A 20,923-nucleotide genomic window follows, 5' to 3' on the forward strand; every position below is an offset into this window, starting at 1 on the left:
AATAACCCAGAAAACTATGTCTAATTCATTACTTCACCTATTCACAAGAATCTGTTGACTGTCATGCTATCCCTTAGCTTTGGAGGACATTTCCAGCTGTCACTATTTGTGTGACATCTTCTACATTTCTAGACTGTTCTTTTACCTCAGATGTTATCTTTCTCCTAAGAGCCATCTGAACTTACCTTTTTGGGCCAAGGAATGTTTTTGGTGCCTTTTCAGAATGTTTGGCAGGAACTTTTTCTAACATTAAAAATCTCCCAGTACTGGGCATGTGAATGATTTAAAAGTTTTCATGTTGCCTTAAATCATGGACTGTTTTTTAGACATATGAGAACTTCAGCAATTGTTATTATTTTGTTATTGTTCCCGCTGTACTTTATATTCTGAAATTTGGTCATATAGGTTGTTCGTTCAGCTATTAACCCTCACAAGGAACACTATTTTGGTGAAAAAAATTGAGTAGCATCTTTTGAATTACAAAAGATGTAATTGTCTTGTGTAACAGAGCTTTCTTTCTAGCTTCAAATAGAAATCCAACTCCTCGGAAGTCCCCATACCCACTCCCACTTCCTGATTGTCCTTTCTCAGTTCCAGCTCCTCACCTGTTTCTTCTACATTGTGTTAGACTTCTGCTTAGTGCTGTATGACTCTAGGCCATAAGTTCTTTTTAAAATTGTGGGATCTTTGTTTAGATATTTTTTGTGGGGAGTTAGTCATGCTCCCAAATGATGTGCAGGTCAGGGGACCCCCACCAACAATTCTCAGTCAAACAGGTAATGCAGGGCCCCGAGGATTACTCCAGCCTCATCCAGCCGTGCTAGGGTGACAGGTGCCTCTAGGATTGCATCCCATTTTGCTTAGGGAGCATGTGGTGATGACTTCAAATCGCAGTGATCCAGGCACGTGTCAGGCAGGCGCCTTACCCTCTGTGCTGTCAACCTTTTGTTTAGATTATTTTTTGAAATTCTTCATATACTTTATATCCAGTCCTTTGTCTAATACCCCATAAAGTATCACTAAGATTTATGTGCTGCTATGATAGTCTATCTCCCAACACCTTAACCAAAAATGGGAACAGGAAATCATAGTACTGGCTATCATCTCCATTAGGGAATCAGACATGACTTCACCTCATGTCGGGTCCTTACTTGGAGCAAGGCTTAAATATAAAATCTCAAAATATTGATTCATAGATCTGAGAAACAGCATATAATTTGGTTTTCTTTTATAATTTCTCAAGATAATTTCTCAAGATAATTCCTGAGAAATTGTTTGAATTATATTTTTCTGAGTGTGACACAAAAGTCCAAAAAAAAAGAAATAGCAGTATTCCTACATTATTTAATTTTAAAAAAGCCAAAAATATTTTTTTGCATCTATTAATGGACACATCCATCAATTTACATATCTTATATGTATATGTGGTTTTGGCTTTGGGGGATAAGAACTTTCAAGTTCAGGGGCTGGAGTGATAGAACAGCGGGTAGGGCGTTTGCCTTGCACGAGGCCTACCCGGGTTCAATTCCCAGCATCCCATATGGTCCCCTGAACACCGCCAGGGGTGATTCCTGAGTGCATGAGCCAGGAGTGACTCCTGTGCATTGCTGGGTATGACCCAAAAAGCAAAAAAAAAACTTTCAAATTCAGTTATGCAGTCAAGTGTTGTCAGTTATTGTCACCTTTTTCATTCATTTAGATCCTCAATTTTTCTTCTAACTACAAGTTACATAACCTACAAGTCACTGTACAGTCCTGTTTTTTATATATTCATTATGTCTTTGGTACATTTACGGTATTGTACTATATCATCATTAGGAATTCCAGAACAGTGATATCACCCAGACCATTTCATATTTTTTTCTCTTATGGAAAAAATGTAAACATACAAATGTATAAAATGGAAAAAAAGTAGTTGAGGGTCTGGAACAATAGTTACAGCAGTCAGGGCATTTGCCTTTCACATGGCCAATCTGGATTTGGCCATATGGTTTCCCACACACTGCCAGGAGTGATTCCTGAGTGCGGAGCCAGGAGTAACCCCCGAGCGAGCTGAGTGTGATAAAGGAAAATAGTTGAATGAAAGACTCATGTATTTGTTGTGCCATACCCAAGATATCTCTTAATTTTGCAGAAGCTCTCATATAAATTGAATTAAAAATAGGAAATATGTAATCTCTCATAAGTTATTAAGACCAGGAGGTACCTTTAATTTGAATTAACACATACATACGAGGCTAGCTTCTTGTTTCTCTAAGGAACCTGGGGAGAAAACAATGCAACCAAAACATAGGGCCAGAGAGTTGGAGTATGCACTACTGTCTGTGTGAGGCCCTGGTTTAATCTCCAGCACCACATGGGCCCCCAAACAAGGTCAGGTGTGTCCCAGAAACCAAAAGTAAACTTAAAAACCAGAAATCATATTTTACAGAAACTTCAAAGAAACTACTCAGACCCACCCATTCCAGCGTTAATTCATCTTTCCCTTAAACTGATGGGATTATCACATTTAGTTTAGAAAAACAAGTTTATGTGAAGTAAATATTGATAGCATGCTTTATGGTCCTCTATAGCAGTAATCAATATTTAAATGTTAGCATTTGTGCCTTCTCATATTAGATTTAAAGTATCATCCATCACCGCCCTGTTTGTTTCTTTCTTACAGGCATATATACCATATACATTTTAACTTTGTTTTCAATAAATTTTCTTTATCTGCAGTCTATATTTGGCATTTCACATTTCTGTACTTCCTACCCCCCTTGTGAATAAGCCCCTTATCTTTCATCAATACCATGTGATCACGATGTCTCTGTCAAATCTTACCTCAACACACTGTCTCTATTGTGCTTGGTCACGGACCCCAAGTATGCTTATTAAAATTATATATTTATGTTTTAAATTTTTTTTCTTTTTGGGTCATACCCGGCAATACACAGGGGTTACTCCTGGCTCTGCACTAAGGACTTACCCCTGGCAGTGCTCAGGGGACCATACAGGATGCTGGGAATCGAACCCAGGTCAGCCTCGTGCAAGGCAAACACCCTACCCACTGTGCTATTGCTCCAGCCCCTAATATTTTAAATTTTATTAGGGATTTATTGGGCTTTTTGTTTTTGTTTTTGCTTTTGCTTTGGACCATAATCACTAGTACTCTGGACTCACTCTTGACTATGTGTTAAGAATTTCTCCTCCTGGACCCAGAGCAATAGTATGGCAGCTAGGGCTCTTGTCTCACACGCTCTTGCCTCAACCCAGGTTCAATCCCCTGCATCCCATATGGCCCTTTGAGCAATGGCGAGAGTAATTCTGGATTACAGGGTCAGGAGTAACCCCTGAGCATTGCCAGTGTGGTAAAAAAAAAAAAAAAAAAAAAAAAAAGTTTTGGGCCAGAGCCATATTACAGCTCTGGCCCAAAGCTTGCTTTGCATATGGCTGACCCAGGTTTGATCATCAGCATCTCCTATGGTCACCTGAACACAGCCAGGAGCGGTTCCTGAGTGCATCGCAGGTGTGATTTCCCCCTTCCTCCCCCCAAAAAAACAGTTTCTCCTTCTGTGCTTCAGTATTGGTAAGGGATCAAACTTCAGTCTCCAGGAACACCAAGAGTGCTCTCATCCTATTAAGCTGTTTCTCTGACCACTGTTTGCATGTTTAAAGTTTTTTGTTCTGCATACACACATCCCATTGTTGTATTCTATATATAGGGTTCCTGTTACAACACAAGATCTTCTCTATCTGTGGTAGACATTCCCCATTTCCTCCTTCCAACTTCATGTATTATCCCTTCTATCTGCACATAGATTACGTATTTCATGTTTTTCCATATCTATTTCTTCCTAGAATAATACTAACAAATGTATGCTAATCAAATACTTACTGGATAGATGGAATATTAATAGTGCATGCTTATCTTATTATGGGTTTTTATTTCTCTGATTTAGGTCTTCGAGTCATATGGAGTTTTTCGGTTCTTGTTAACAGTACCAATCTAATACCACTGTAATAACACTATTAGTGTTTTTAGATTTATCATTCTTAAGCAGCTTGAGTTTTATGAGCTGACTTTTAGTTTTGTTAACACTCTTTTGATCCTTCTTGATTGGTAAAGTTATGGTAATAACTCTGATTATTCTGATCCTAGTCTAAGGCATGCCAGGCACCTTCCAGCACAGCTGTGATGTGCTGTCAACATCCTGAGCTATAAAGTAACTTTTCACAAGATTTTTAAGGGAGTTTGTTATTCAGAATTTTGTGTCTAATAGTGCTGTCTTTAATTCTACACACTACTATTCATAGATTTTTAGATCATCAAAACTTTCTTGTTTGTTTTTGTTTTTTGGGTGGGCCACAGCCAGTAGTGCTCAGGTCTTACTCCTGATTCCGTTCCCAGGGATCACTTCTGCCTGGGTGTAGACTACCATTTTGGGGTGCCTGGGATTGAACCTGGGTCAGCCTGATGCAAGGCTTCTCTGCCCACTGCACTATCTGTCCTGCCCCAACCCTCAAAACTTTTCATGTATATTTCTTGCAAATGCCATGGTTTAGGTATTAAGTATTTTGTTTCCTTTCCTATTCTACTTGATTTATTTTTGGTAATTGATACCAATTTCTAAATTCCTTCAAAATTATTGAATGACAGACAGAAAAGGGGGTGCAGAGTACAGAGAATGCTGTGCTTTATTCTTTAGGGATAAAGAATTAGGGGCTGCAGCTTCCTTGTCTGTTATGCTTTAGAATGAATGAGTCTTTAATGAATTGGGCTATTTCAGCATTCCTGATTTAAGGTCTGTTGTAGCAAGTGACAGTTTTGATGCCAGTAACATATGTGAATTAAATTAAATTGCCTTTCAGGATCCAGCCAGTCCGCTCTGACCCAGTCAGCATGCCAGGGTCATCCCGTCCCGTCTCTGATCGAAGGGGAGTTTCTACCATGATTGATGCTGCCTCAGGTAGAAAACCACCTTTAAAATGCTTTCTGGGTAGTTCTCTGTATTTTTAATTTCTTGCACAATATAAAAAATAATTTTTTGTTTTTCTCACCATTTTTTCCCACCTATTTTGGGACTTATGTGCATGTGTGTGCATGTCTCTGTGTGTTTTGTGTGTTAAACCAATATTGTGCCTACATTTATTGCTAAACAATGTCTTGCATTTAAATACTGTTAAGCTTGCTGAATGATGCCATGGAGTTGGCACTTGATTAAATGTAATGAACACAGGATTCGGGGCTTCAGGGTTGATGACTATTTTGCCTTTGATCTGTGAAATGTGGAGAAGCAACCTTGACAGAGAACGTAAATACAATATATGGATTCAATTTACTCAACCTGTTGAGTATCAAAGTGCCTGATCCTGTGGAAGTTGAGGGTTCAAATGCTGTCGTTTAAATGGTTTTATTATTGAAAGCATAAAGTTTAGAAATTCATTAACTTAAATCTAGTCTACCTATTATAGTTATTAACTTCTTATTCCTGGAGCCAAGCCATGAATATGGAGTATTAGTACCTGGAAGTAGATCTTTGCTTTTGTAGGTGATAGTTGCTATGTTAGTATTAGGAAACTTTTTTCTACTTGCTCTGCCAAATAATAGAACTGCTAGTAACAATACATTTTCTCATCTTTAAACTCAGTGATAGAGTAATGCATATATTTTGGTGCAGCCGTGGAGAATCTGAGATAGCACACAGCAGGGTTTCATAAAAAGGTCTCCTACAAGTAGAATTATTACCGTTTTAGTCAAATAGTTGAGTCAGAGAGGATTTTATTCTACAGCAATTTTAGAATCCCTAGAGACCACTGATATGATTGAAGTTGAACTGTGAAAGAAAACGGCAACAAACACAAAACTGATTTGTGAAGGTCCCATTTAAAAGACCAATGCTTCTGTTTCTGATTCTGTCTCTGAATATATTTTCAAGCTTGAAAGCTAAGAGGTTTTTACAGTTTTGTAGCTTTGTGATTTTTTTTTTTAATCAGTAGATTGTACCTTGAGTCTAATTAAACTGTATCTGGCGCAGTGTCTTCCTTTTTAACACAGACTCTTGCTTCGGAAAACTGATACTTGTTTTTCTGCTTGGGCTTGGCGAGCATGGCTACTCACTAGACTCAAACACTGAAAAGCGTAACTTCTCGATGTTTGCATCCCTACATTGACAGAAATACTGTTAGGTGATTAAAGAAGAAATCTATACAATAGTTTATTTTCAGAATGCTCACACGGTCCATTCATTTTGAATTCTCATTCATCACTGTGCATCCTGGAATTTATGTACTTTAGCCTGAAGTCTTTTACTCAAGACTACAGTGGTAGGCCCAGTTGGGGTTCTGAAATGTTCTGAAATCCACATGTTGTATTTCAGAGTTGGGTGACTGACTACTAGCAAGTGACTCAGGTCACTTGTAAAGCAGGTGGAATGTGCTTGCTAGAAGCTTCCCCATTCAGGACTGTCATCTAGCTATGACTCATTACTCTGCTCTGTCTGGTTTAGCACTTTGTGAGATTATCTCATGCCATAATGAGGAATTTCAGTAAACTGTTGCAATCATAGTTTAATTTAACTTTGTTATAAGAATAATTTTTACCTTGATATTTGAATAAAGATTTACTTCCATTTCCATGAGAGATGTGTCCCTAGAGTTTATGGAATATTGTTATAAAGCTATCTTTTGAGTAGAGAAAGGATTTCACAGTGGCTGAGCTCTATTCCTGGGTCTGTTTTCATCCCAGAAAACCAGTTCTTTTCTGAAAGACAGCAGAAGCAATGAGATGTATGCGCTGCTTTCTCTAACCTAAGAAACTGACTTAGAATCTTTCTCTGACCTAAGAAACTCTGTAGATGAAGTTATTAAAAATACTTTACTTCTCAAATTATTTGGATCCCATTTGTTCAATTACATATGTATATATATTTTTAGTGAGTAATCTTTTGGGGGGGAACGTCATAATTTATCTAATCTGACTATCATTGTTACAGGTTTACTTCCCTATTGATATTTAATAAGATAGAGGCAAAGGGGCTAGGGTTCTTAATGAAAAGAAGTTTATGGTAAAATTTTGTTTTCACACCTTTATTAGAGGGTATCTGACATATGCTTATAATTTATTCTGAACCCTAAGTGCTTTTCTGATTATGATCAAACATTGGAGTCAGCTGCGTATTAGGAAGATGCCATCCAGAGCCCTGATGCTCTTTGCTCGGAGATAGGTGTGCTCCACTCACCTAAATCCATTCTTTTGCCACAGAAATCTAAATGATTTCTGTGAACATTCTATTGTATTTTTAGTTATTCCAGTGATACAGTTTATATTTTTTGTTTCTCTTATTTTCATGATAAGTTTTGTTCTACCTGTTTAACTTAGTTGTGGCATCATTTTCTAATTACTTTTCAGAGGCATGGGATTTGAAATGCATTACTAAATACTTTGAGAGCTGTATTACTTTCATATGAGAAATATTTTATCTAAACCTTTGGTTTCCATGTACCATTTAGATAACTATATTCATTGGCAGTGTTACTCTAACCAGACTCAAAGGTGGCAAAGTATTGTGCCACCCTTGCTAAGAAATATTTTCTTTTCTTGGTGTCTTGATTATCAAGTGTGCCATGCCTCACTCCTTTACATCTGATGAACATATTTCCTAAAATTTGTGTTTCTCACTTGTTATTGTCAGTAATTTAGGACCACTACATTTTCAGCTCTGAATTAGCTCCTTCCACTCTATGTCTAAGCAGATACCTTTAGACTCCACAAATCTGTGAATGCTTTATAAGTAATGTTAGTTTTGTAACATTCCATTTGGTAATATTGCTGATTCAAATGATAATATACTAAGATTTTAAGTTTTAATAGTTGTAAAACACCTTCTTCTTGGCTCGTGAAAAGGCTGTTCTGGAAACAAACTTGGTAGGATTTAATCCTTAAACACAGGTTACTTTGAACAAATGGGATTGAAGGAATTGCTTGATTTTTCCTGTCTCAAACTAATCAGCATTAATGTCATACACTATTTGTAGACAAAGAACTGCATGGATTATTAATTTTTTTTCCTCTTTATGTTCCATTTGGTTAGGTACTTGTTTAGAATTCCTTCCTATTGTTTGTCTTTAATATGTGTGCTTCTTTTGTTAAAGAATAGCTGAAAAGAACAATAGAAAACTAGCGGTCCTTCTTCAAAGTTCAAACATTGTTCACCCTTGTTCACCCTGCCTCCCCCACGAGCGCGCGCGCACACACACACACACACACACACACACACACACACAGAGGTGATTGTTATTTTATTCCAAGGCTAGAGATCTACTACCTGCTAGATAATTCCATACCAATTCTGGTTCCTTTTGAGACAACCAAACAGGAGCCTAGAATAATGTCCTTCATCCCAAGTTTGCTCTTGTTTATAGTTATATTAAGGAAATTAATATTTCCTGAGAAACAATTCAACACAATTAAGAATAAAGGAAAACTTATTCCTGGGTTCCATGAAGTGAAGGTGACTTTGTCCCCTTCTACTCCAGCAAGCATTTTAGAGAGAATATAATGTATTAGATGCAGTAAGAGCAGCACAGTTCTGAGGAAACTGACAATGGGAGAAGCAAAATTGACAGATAAATACACGGAACCTACCCTGTAGAGCAGCTTTGATACATAAAATGTCAGTTATGTCAAGAATTTAAATCGGGGTGTACTTAATTTTGTGTTATTTGTTATGATTCTTGAGTGGAGAATTTTTTGTTGTGCAGTTAAAATAATTAGGAAGATATTCTAATTAAGGGGGTCAGAGCAATAGCATGGCCAACCCAGGTTTTACCCCACCTGAGTCTTGACAAGAGTAATTCCTCAGCAAAGAGCCAGGAGTAAACCTGAGCACACAGATATTACCCCCACCCCCAAAGAAAGAAAGAAATTCTAATTCAGCACCCAACTTCCCTCACTAACAAATGATTTACTTTCTGAGGAAAATGAGATATTTTAAAAATCCCAGATTAGTTGATACTTCTGATGGTGCCTGCTTCATGGTTATAGCATCGGGTGTATCAGACCTTAAGATGAACAAATAGTGCTCATTAGAAAAGGATGATTGAGTCACCACCAGGGACATTATTTGTACAGTCAGATCTCTGTTGGAGGAACGTTATTATAGAGGCATGTTTTTCTCTTACAAAGATTTTCTGATACACTGGGGGAAGATGATAATGTAAAGATCATATTTCATTATCTGTAGTTACCATTCGAAAGAGGCAGAGAAACTTAATCACTGTGTATTAAATCCATGAGAGACAAAAGTTCCTGGTGGTAAGAAGCAAAGAGAAACTGTTCAATGGTGAGGTCACTTAGCTCAGCAATTTTAAAGCTGGAGCCAAGTGACAGGACCATAACGTTATAATTATGGTTTTGAACTTTCACTGAAACTTTCAAGTCGTATTTCTGATATCTCCCTTCCTCTCTGCATCTATTTAGACAGGGAAAAAAGAGAATTTAAGGTTCTGTATGCAAAAAAAAAAAAGTTTATCACCTGTTCTGGCAAGGGCAGATTTAAATAATTTCCTAAAATAATTCCCAGATACAAATATATCACATTCTTTAGAATTATTGAGGTATTTATTTGATTAAATTATGTGGTTTTCATTTAGTAGAGTTCAGATATTCTTTGTGATTATAAGGTGACGAAAACTCCAGGCATACTTGTACCTTGGGTATTGAAAGCCTGTGTGGGATCAGTAAGAGGATTATGGATGAGGGTGAAATTAAAAGAAGGCTTAATCTTGACCTGTGAGCAGCCCTTCAGAGGGCAAAATGGAGGTCAGTGATTTTGCTTTGACACTGTTTATATTTAAAACAGGGAATATTCAAATAACACTGTTTGGAAATTTTTATTGGAAATGAGAAGTTGATGCATTATTTCAACTCTGTTGAATTCCCACTATCGGTATAGAATCAAAATAACATTAGAGAGAGTAAGGATAGTGGGGAAGGACTTGACTTGCCCATCAGGAAGGTGCTCAGCTACGTCTTACTCCTTCTGATTGAAATATTCCTCTCGTTCTTCTTTCTAATACTTATAGGATGTTAGAAGATCAAAGTCAAGTTAACAATGTGGAAAAATTGAAAAATTTAGTTCAGCAAAATTAAGAAAAAAAAATAAAAGATTACCCTACTACAAGATGAAGAAAAGGTAAACAGAAGTAGAAGAAGCTGTTGGGAAAGTTTTTTTCTGGTGACACATTGCTTCTTTGAATAAATCATTGTGTCAACTAAAACCTTGCCTTTGCTTTCTCTGTCACAAGCACCAGGTCCTTGACATGACTTTATGTCTTTCCTAAGCATTTTGAGAAGGAATTGATGGAATTCTCCCTACTGTTGATATACCAGGGACCACATAATTACATGGGACTTTTTGGCCCAAAGACCCAGCGTTTCTTTTTTTGTGCCTTTATTGCTACATCTTTAATACAAGGCTGGACTGTTTATGCAGTCTGTTCCCTGAGACTGTGGTGGCAGAGGGACAATATTGGGGCAGTATTAGAATTTGTTTAAGTCTGAGCCGGGAATTCCATTTGTCTTAGTGACATGAGTGTCAAACTGTTAGTGTCACACTATTTTAAATTGTGTCCAAGAGCCTGAGAGGCTTATGCCTATAGGTGCCATCTATAAACTTAGAAACAAATAAAAGAGCCTCTATGCATTGAGTATTTCAGCCAGTGAGCAATTAAAAAAACAGTCTGGGACCTCACCCGGGCAGCTCAGAGCCAGAGCTCATGGTAGTCCACTGAACAGTGATAAAAACGCAGAGAGAAGCTAAAGCCAACAATTAAAGTGAAAATAATGTTCCTTGGATGAATCCTGTATTGCAGACTCATTTGATGGAAAGAATAGTAACACGAATCTTCACTTCTAATCTTAGGTCTGTAGATAACGACTTGTTGGGCAAATAGTTTCAAAACCCCAGTCTTACGTCCATAAAATGAGAACATTGAAATAGGTTATTTCCCTTCCAATTTGAAAAATAGATTCATTTGTACTTTGGATCACCCTTGGGAAGTTATATAAAACTAGTACATAACTTTGCATGTAGCAAAAGTGTACATGTAGGGCCATAGATATGGTAGAACACATTGCCTGTCTTGTATAGGGGGTAGTCTGGGTTCCATCTCTGGTACCCCATTGTTTCCCTAGATATATCCCTGGGAGCTCCCACCAGAAATACTACTCCCCTTAAAAAATATATATATATATATACATATATATATATCTTCGTTATATAGCTTGAATAAATTTTAAACCAATATAATTATAATTTAGATGGAAATATAAAGTATTTCCATTGTTCCATAAAATTTCGTATACCCTAACAGTACTACCTTTGATGTAGAAATAAACATTGACTTTTTCATCATACACAGAAAATTAGCTTTTTTCTACATTACGCTTCATGTAAATGGAATCTGTAGATACTCTGTATGTCTGGCATCTTTGCTCAAAGAAATGTTTTTGAGATTCATTCAGGTAGCATACATGCCATTCATTTTTTTTTTTTAAATCATTGCAGTATAGTTTGTATATCCATTATCTTGATTTTGGCTTCTGGTTTATTCTAAATAAGTCTGTTATAAACTTCCTTCAACTTCTATGTCTTTTGCGTATCCTAAGCATTGAAATTTCGCCATATGCCTTGGATTGAACTTGCTGACTTATAAGGCAGGCATAACTTACATAGAAACTGCCAAGAATGTATTCCAAAACAATTTTTACCAGTTTTCATTCTGTTTTAACAGCAGCATCTGACTCATTCTAGTGAATATGAACTGTGATATTATTCCCCCTGTGGTGAATATTGTTACTGAGTATCTTGAATGTACTTAATGTTCATTTTAATATCTTATTTTATAGTGTAATTGTAAAGCTTTTAACCACTTTAATTTGGTTTTTTGTCTGTTGACCTCCATAAAATCTCTATCCCGGATTATTTTGCAAATATTTTACTTGAATTTGTTTTTTCACTGCCTTATAGAATATTTTAATAGACAAAATACATATATTCTTTTTTATGCTTGTTTCAAATACAAAATTTTTTCTTTCTTCGACATTGATATAATACCTTTTTCTCTGGAACCTATATGTTTTTGGTCTTTACATTTAGTTCTGAGATCCTTTTTAAAGTATTTTTTATTATGATATAACGCAAGGATCAAGGTTCAGTTTTTTCCAGTTACAGTAATAGATAATTAGTTACTCCAATAATAGTTTTCAAAGGTATTTGCTTCACCTCCAGTAAATCTCATTGATGTATATCAAAGACACATTTTTCCTAGATTTTGTATTTTGTTACATTGATCAAGCTAAAAATTTGTCCTCACAGACTATCATTCTATCTCAGTTACTATATCTTTTTAGTAAGTTTGAAATCAAGCAGCTTAATTCTTTCACCTTTTCATGTATATCTTAGCTATTGTACGTTCTTATGTTTCCATAACCATGCGTGTGAACATAAATACTAGTGGTTCTCATGGACCCCTGGAGGTCCTGTTTAAGGAGTCTGTGAATGGAAAGTATTTTTATAACAATGTGGAGTCATTATGTCTTTTTAATACTGTATTAAAAATTTTATAGATGGTACAAAAGCAATAATAGATAATATGTATGGTTTCTTAGCATATATAGTAAAAGCACCAAACTCCACTTGTAATAAAAGCTACCAGTTCATAGTATTTGTTTTAAAAAAGATTGGGCCTGAGAGAAAGTTCAGTAAACTGGAGCATGCCTTACACACTGAAATCTCCTGAGCACTTCTAGGGAGTAGCCTCATACACTGCTGGGTGTGGCTAAAAAGAGGGAATTAATTATTTTAAATGTTTTTATAGTAATAAAAGTAGTTTTATTATATTCTAAATTTGAATAAAGTAATTTTATTACACTTTGGTGCCGGTGTACTTATTTATTACAGTCCCTACGTCACAATGGAAATTAAAGTAATATAGTTGGCTTGAAGAAACACACTTATGTGATCTTTGTTAACTGACCTGACAATTGTTTTCAAGGGGGATCATTTCACTTGATAGAACAGTTGACATTTTGATAGAACAGTCAACTACTTTGACATTTTATAGCATTTGACAAATATTTCTCAAAAATAAAGTAAGCCCTGTTACTTCAAGGATAAGAACTGATAGATTCAAGGTCAGAGGGAGAGTACATAACTTAAGGGTCTCGTGTGCTCGAAAGCAAGCCAAGACTGAATCCGTCTGTTCCTCTGAGCACAGAGCCAGGAGTAGCCTTTGAGTACCTACATCCCTCCCCCCAAGAAAAAACCTGACAATTTATTATCAGTGATTGAATTCTAGTTATTAAGCTGAGATTTAAAATTTGGAAAACATATATCCACTTGTAGTCACCTTGTTTACTAGACAGTTTTCTGTTACTTAAAAGATGTTTCTGATGATATAGGTAGTTAATTATCAAAGGCTGTTAATATGGTGGTTTTTATATCTTGTATTATTATAAATCAGTATTTGGTAGATCTGTAGTATTTCTCAAGTGGTTAATTTTATAATACAGACTTATTCATGCATGACACCACAAAATTATATTTGAGTAATGAACTTATAGCAGCAATAAGGTAGAACAGAGGATTTTAATGTAGCAAACTATGAAAAATAGTAATGTCATATATATTCTGCAACTGATTTGTTAAGTGTCATATTATAGAGGTATGTATTCTAAAAATCTGTCTTTTCTAATTTTTTATGACACCAAGTTATCTTTACATACCGCTAAGTCACATCTCATAATAGAATGAATATTTAAACTAATAAACATCTAGTGATTGTCTGTTTCAAGGATTTCCTCTCCCAAAAAGTAAAATAATCAGCATTCGCACAGTATTTTTGGTATGGAAATTATTTTAATAAAAAACAGTAATAACAAGTTTCACAATGGAGATGTTACTGGTGCCAGCTCGAGCAAATCGATGAGCAACAGGATGATAGTGACAGTGACTGTTATTTACATTAATACTATTAATGTATTTTATTATATATAGACATGTTAATTCATAGGTGTCTTCAATATTATTACGAACAAAACTCTTAAACCAAAGTTTTTTAAACTCCTACTTTTAAGAGCACAAAGACATCATGATTAGAAAATCAGTAAGTTGATTCAATAGCTGGGTGGATTCAGTAGCTTGAATCCACCAAGATATTTGCATATATGTTTTAAGACCTCTATCTAGTAATACATTTAGTAGTAAAATATCAAACACTTGTCCCTTAGATTAAGATGATCAGTTTTCTTCAACATTACACTGGAAGACTAAGAGAATAATAAGGAAGAAGAAGAATAAAAGATACAAAGTTTTGAAAGAAATGTAATTATCCTTTTTTTTGTTTTTGCAAATATAATTACAGAGTAGAATTAATATATGAGGGCCAGGGATGTGGCTCAATTGATAGAAAAAAATACCTCACATGTGTGAAACCCAAGGTTTGATCCCAGCATTGAAGGCCCCTTCTGACAACTCCTCCCCATGACTGGGAATGACCCTGAGCCTTCAACACAGCGAGGTGTGGCCCACACAAGTAACAAAGAAGAGAAAGAAGAAATGAAATACCAATCAAATCCCATCCCATAGATGTGTAAATATCTTTGTGTATGTATATATGTGTATATATGTACACATAAAAATGTATATGTATATATACATAAAAGCATATGGCTATGTACATTTTTTAATAGGGTTTAGTCCTGCCAGTGCCTAGGTTTTGGGAACCATTCTACTAGAGCTACACCCAGCAGTGCTTGGGAAGGCGTTGAGTGCCCAGGATCACGCTCAGGGCCTCACACAAGCTAGGCATGTATTCTGTCACTCGAGCTGTCTCCCCAGTGCTATTTCTTTAATTGTATATTATTCATTTATTGTAACAGAAGATGGAAAAATTATGAAAGAGACAAATTGACATTCTAAAACTGGAAAATAATATTTAAATAATATAATGAATGTGCTTAAAAGCTGAGAATTTTTCTGTTTGTAAAATGTATTCATTCAAAGTTTCAGGCATTTCATATAGCTCAATGTATTCCTAGCAGAAAAGATTGAGAACTGAGTAAAATTTTTGAAAGCTCAAAGTCCTAGAATAATTTTTCTCTGCCTACTATGTTTATTAATTTCAGACTCTAGTGCGAATTGAATTTTGACAAAATTAGGAGAATATTTATAGATTTCATTGGTAATATGAGATCCATGTCTCCCAGTGGTCTATGAGGCTTCTTCATAGTATTAGCAGTAGATAGATGACTGGAGAAGATGGGAGAAATCTCATACTGGTATTCCCAACACTTAATATTCAGTGATTTCACATCCTCTCATTTGATCTCATTTTATTAGGATCACAGATCCATTTCCGAAACATGCAAATAATGGGATCAAAGACATGTTGCTTTCTTGTTTAAAATTACTGAAAATACTGGCTCGAAAGATAGCGAAAGGCTCAAAGCTCTTGCCTTGCATGTGGCGAACGCCTGTTCAGTCCCCACCCGGCATATGTTCCCTTGAGCACACAGAGCTAGGAGGAAGCCTTGAGCAGAGCTCAGGGTGGCTCGCAAACAAAACTAGAATTACTTAAAACGTGTTATGGTGGTGCCTCAGATAGGATGAAACCCCTTTTAGTCTTCCTGGTCAAATATTCATTTCAAATCACTGTATGCTGAAGTGAGCCATGCGGGCATTCAAGAGAATCAACTGTTCAGGTGGCAAAATGTGTGAATGCAGCTGGCAGTGAAGTTACCGTTTGCTGAATTCCCTGCTTGTCCTTATTGCTTCAGGCAACAACTGACAGGCCTGCCTGGCCATTGGCTTTCCATTTCTGGCATTGATAGGACTGAAAATTCTTAGTGTCACAGATACTTAAAAGCTGTCCCTGTTACGGTGGCTACAGACAGTGCTGGAGGGTCCTTGTTGCATAGAGATGTAATCGATATGGTCCAGAGTTCTTGACCTGAACCTATAATTATCTGGATGTTATAAAGGTAGCTTGTTGTTACAGAAAATGCCTATATTCAGAACATTGGGACTAAAAGTTGTGAATGGAGAGAAGAAAAATAGAGGCTTTGTTTCTTTTTTTGTTTAATACTTCATAGGATTTCAGAGACTATCAGATGATCATAGAAAAGTGGATTCCTATAGGATTAGCATCTTGTATCTTTAGGATTTGGGATGCTGAAGTTTAAGTCTCACCTCTAAGTTTATCCTGATACCCTGTAAAAATCATGACTTCCATTCCAGCTGCTTGTGAATGTAATTTTTTTTTAATATCAAAATAATTTTTTTTTCTCCAGTTGACCCAAACACCTGCAGTTGAATTGCATTTTTAAATATCTTGTTTGAATCTGATCTTTACACATTTCTAAGCATATGCTGAGAAAAACAACCTGGGAGAACAGATATTCTGACCTGACATCTCTGATCCACTGGCGGAGAGAGTAGTGGAAATAACATTTGTATCAGTTAGATTGAGGGATGCCAACATTGGTAGTGGGTTTGAGGCTAGAACATTGATTGCCCGAAACTCTGTTTTCAACAGCTTTGTAAGTTATGGTAAGCAAGTTTAAAAATTGAAATAAAAGCAGGAAAATAGAAATGGAGGAATAAAGTGGTAGTTGATGTGAATCCTGATTGCTGTGCACCACTGGGCTTAAGATAAGCTTTAGATGTCTTTGTTAGTAGATCCCCCTATACTTAAGAAGTCTAGAAAAAGATAGGAAAACAATATCTCATGCTGGAGGGCTTTTTGAAAACAAGGACTCTCTGTATTTTCACATGCCTGGTATTGTTGGCTGCTGAAGAGCAAATAATAGATATTAACTGCATTGTTAATTTCTGATAAATCATGAGGTCTTAAATATACCATAAAGGAATTAAAATTTAATAATGCTGAATTATTATATCCCTGTTTCCTCACTTAGACCTTGGAAATGTATTCCTGACTGACCTATGATCCTCCATCAGGATTGCCCTGAAATTAATGACCACTATTCCTTTGTTTGGGCCATCAGAAAATGATTACTTGAAATATTTTGTAGAGCTTTTCAAATGATCTCTCTATATATTTTTATCTCTCTCTTTCTTTCTCTCTCTTAGTTCGCAATGGTCACATTCAGCAGTGCTCAGAATCAAGAGATTATAATTAGTGATGCTTGAACCCCCGTGGCTATACCCAGTGGGTCTGCCACATCCAAGACAAATACCCTACCTACTGTACTTACTTTCTCTCCAGTCCATTTTTTAAAAAAACATTATGTAAGTACTAGGGAGAAAGGGATATAGTTCAAAGGATGGAGCACACATATGTACAAGGCCCCGAGTCAATTACTGGTACCACATGGTCACCCAGGCACATTTGGGTAGGGCCCTATACCACCAGGCCCCATTGCTCCACAGACAGACCTGAAGAGCAGGGCTTGTATAGCTTCAGAGGAGACTTATCAACCTGGTGTCTCCCCCAACATCACTGTGTTTAAATCACGAATCACGAAATCTCATTGATCGTCGATTTCTCGAGTGGGCTCAGTAACCTCTCCATTCGACCTATCCCTGAGATTTTAGAAGCCTCTCTCCACTCGGCCTTCCCAACGATGCCACATTGAAGGCTCTTTCAGGGTCAGGGGAATGAGATCCAGCTTGTTACTGGCTTTAGCATATGAATACACCATGGGAACTTGCAAGGCTGTCCCATGTGGGCAGGAAACTCTCAGTAGCTTGCTAATTTCTCCCAGAGGAAGAAGTAGGTTATAAGATATCTGCGAGCTTGCTTTTAAAAGTCTCTGGATGTTGGCCATTGATGGGATTACACACACCTGGGTTCCTCTGCCAGTACCTTCATGCATGAGGCTTGTCCGAACATGTGGAGAGGGGCCTTGAGCATGACTGTGGCTAGGTTCTGGTGGTGTTTAAATAGTGTGCTTGTTATATTTGATAGCTTTCACATCTAGATAATAAAAATAAACAGTGACCCTCAAAAGCTAGCATGGAGATGAATGTTTGAAGGTTATGATTAGCCTTGACTGTAGCAGTTTTTTGTTTTCTGGGATCTCTGATTGCCACTGGCAAACATCCACTGAAATGAGTAGATAGGCTTTGTTTTCTGCTAACTTTCGGGCATTTAAGGTGAAAGAAATTTATTTTAAGCTAGTCCTTCTTATTGAACATGAGCTCAGGGTATTGGTATTTAGGGAATCTGAACAAGTATATTCCAGATTCATTGTAACTTCCTACCATTTCAGTAATATGTACATATGTTCTAGGTAGCTTATGTACCAAGATATCTTGAGTCTTAAGCCTGCTAGTATTGAAAGAGTATAATTATTTGGTAAATAAATGTTCGGTGTCAATATTGTAGAGAATACCAGAAGGTGCACTTGAAACTTTGACTGCCACTTACTACACTCTTCATCTGTGTTTTTCAAATAGAGATTTTGAAGAGAAAAAGACTCTCACTCTTCTGTGTCAAGAGATTTTTCTTCAGTCAATCAATCTCTCAAGTTTTTATAACCATAGGAGAGCCCTGATTCCTGAATCAGAGCCCCTAAGCCTGACAGAGAATTTAGTTCAACTTTGGTTGGTGCCTGAATCTTTTTATTTGACTTGAAACCTGTTCTTAATTTTACTCTTTATTCCAATTCACCCAGTTGATTAAATTAATCACTCTCTCCTCTGTTCTTAAACTTTTACTGTTGTGTTTATCGCCTCATATTAAAGTTAGTTGAGCACCATTTCCCATTCTAAATTGTGAGCTCATCTTTGTACTCCCCACAGTACCCAGAATGGTTCTGCCGCATAATAGGCACTCAATAAATGTTAATGAATTCAACATTTCAGCATGGAATATTGAAACCAAATTCTTTGCCTTGACTAGACACCATATTGCCTCTTAAGTGAGAACGAGGTTTTCTTGTACACGTGCAAAACATTCATGCAAAACTCTCTTTAACACCTAATAGAAGTTAATACCTTTCAGAATTTGACAGGTTACCATTGCACATTGTTATGACTTTATTCATATAAGTGAAGAAACCATAGTTAAAGATATTAAATAAGATGCCTATTGTCACCTAATGTATGGTTAAGTAAAGATATGAATCAGTGAGTGAAGCCTACAGTTTTTCCAAATATTGAGCATCTCTAAATATTGAGCACAGAACTTTGGACTTTCAAAAGTATAAGAAATTTTAAAGCAAGAATATCACTGTCATTGTCATTGTCATACCGTTGGTCATCGATTCGCTCTAGCAGGTACCAGTGACATCTCCATTACAAGAATAAAATAGCAATTATTAACAATAGTTGAAGAAAATATTCTCCATTGATGTATGGATTTTGGGCTGGAGCGAAGCACAGCAGGTAGAATATTTGCCTTGCAAGCGGCCGATCCGGGTTCAATTCCTCCGTCCCTCTCAGAGAGCCTGGCAAGCTACTGAGAGTATCCCACCTGCACGGCAGAGCCTGGCAAGCTACCCGTGGTGTATTCGATATGCCAAAAAACAGTAACAAGTCTCACAATGGAGATGTTACTGGTGCTGACTTGAGCAAATCGATGAGCAATGGGGACAACAGTGCTGCAGTGCTACTGGCACATCCTCTCTGATGAGAGTCTGATAATTTCTTGTAAGGAAAGCTACTATCTGTCAGAACATGTTTTTTCAATACAGGAAAGGCTTTCATTAAAGAATAGTGATTGTTCAAAGTCATGTTTCTTTTCCATCTACTTGTAAGAAGAAGCAAACTTATGGAATGTTCAAAGTTTATTTTATATGTGGTGGTGAGAGAGAGGGAGACAAAGCTATTCTGTTTCCCACAGAGGGAGATTAAAGAATACAAACAGCTTAAATTTTTCTGGTTCTCGGTGGGCCTTCCTGATTGTAAATGGACCTGACACCTTGATCTTCTATTCTGGCCCTGCACATTTGAGGATGGACTCCCAATGGAATATTGTCCTCAACAGTATTTATTACCTCAAAGTTTTTAGCTGTTTTGAAACCTGCAGAAGCTGTTCAGAACTCAGTCATGAAAATTGTATTTCCACATGTTAAAAGTATTTAAGCTGATTTCTTACTGTTTTTATGCTGTTTGTGCCTTCTACCTAATAGATTTGATCCAAGTATGAATAACTAGAAATGCTCTGCAGGAATATTTCTATTGGCTCCTGCTATTGATGGGAGCATTTTTATTGTAGTTTGCGTGGCCATTGTGTCAAATAATTGGTCCACAGTTGGAGGCTTGCCTCAAGTGCTGGGGGAGAAGGCAGTTGGGATAGAGAAGGGACCCCTATGACAATGATAATTGGAAATGATCACTCTAGATTTCTTCATGCTGAAAGTAGGTAAAGGAACAGACATGATAACCTTTCAGTACCTGCATTACAAATAGTAATGCCCCAAAGTATGGAGAAAGTGGGGGGCGAGGGTAGGGAAAGAGAGAGAGAGAGGATTCTGAGGAGCAGAGTATCCTTTGAAGCATGTTAATAAGACTGAATTTATGTTTGTTTTTTGTCATCTTCATCTGTTAAAACAGAGTGCCATGCATTCACACTTCTTTGTGTTGGTCTGTCTTCTTCTGTTTCTCCCTTTTAACTTCTTGCTTCCTATTTTGAGGATTCTTTTTCATTTCTGTAAAGGAAAAATCTGACAAGGATGTGAAATATGACATTGGTGTTTATGCATGATGGTTTTCGTTTGACTGTCAGACTTGTTCCTGGCATCAGGTTGGTGGAGGGTTTTTAGCCTGGGAGAGACTTTTGTTTGGGATCATAAAAGTGTTGGGGCGTCACTGCCTTCTACTCTTCCTTCTTCGAGGCTGACATTAGTGGTTTCAGCTCTTGTTGACCTGTCTTTCCACCAACACTTCAGAGCCTATTAGAGGACAGTGTG

General features: G+C 36.8%; 1 protein-coding gene across 7 annotated transcripts in view; it reads left to right on the plus strand.

Annotated features, from left to right (window-relative positions):
• Window positions 1-20,923, plus strand: part of BCAS3 (BCAS3 microtubule associated cell migration factor) — a 613,911-nt gene that overhangs the window by 331,558 nt on the left and 261,430 nt on the right. For 6 of the 7 annotated variants that reach the window (XM_055130821.1, XM_055130823.1, XM_055130822.1 and 3 more), the window contains one exon: window positions 4,855-4,952. In XM_055130821.1, coding sequence (XP_054986796.1) covers window positions 4,855-4,952 — 98 coding nt within the window. Of the gene's footprint in view, window positions 1-4,854; window positions 4,953-10,068; window positions 10,222-20,923 lie in introns of those variants that run through there. The other variant, XM_055130825.1, reaches the window with a different exon arrangement.

This window comes from Sorex araneus, chromosome 3 (assembly GCF_027595985.1).
Source record: "Sorex araneus isolate mSorAra2 chromosome 3, mSorAra2.pri, whole genome shotgun sequence".
Classification (NCBI taxonomy): Eukaryota; Metazoa; Chordata; class Mammalia; order Eulipotyphla; family Soricidae; genus Sorex; species Sorex araneus.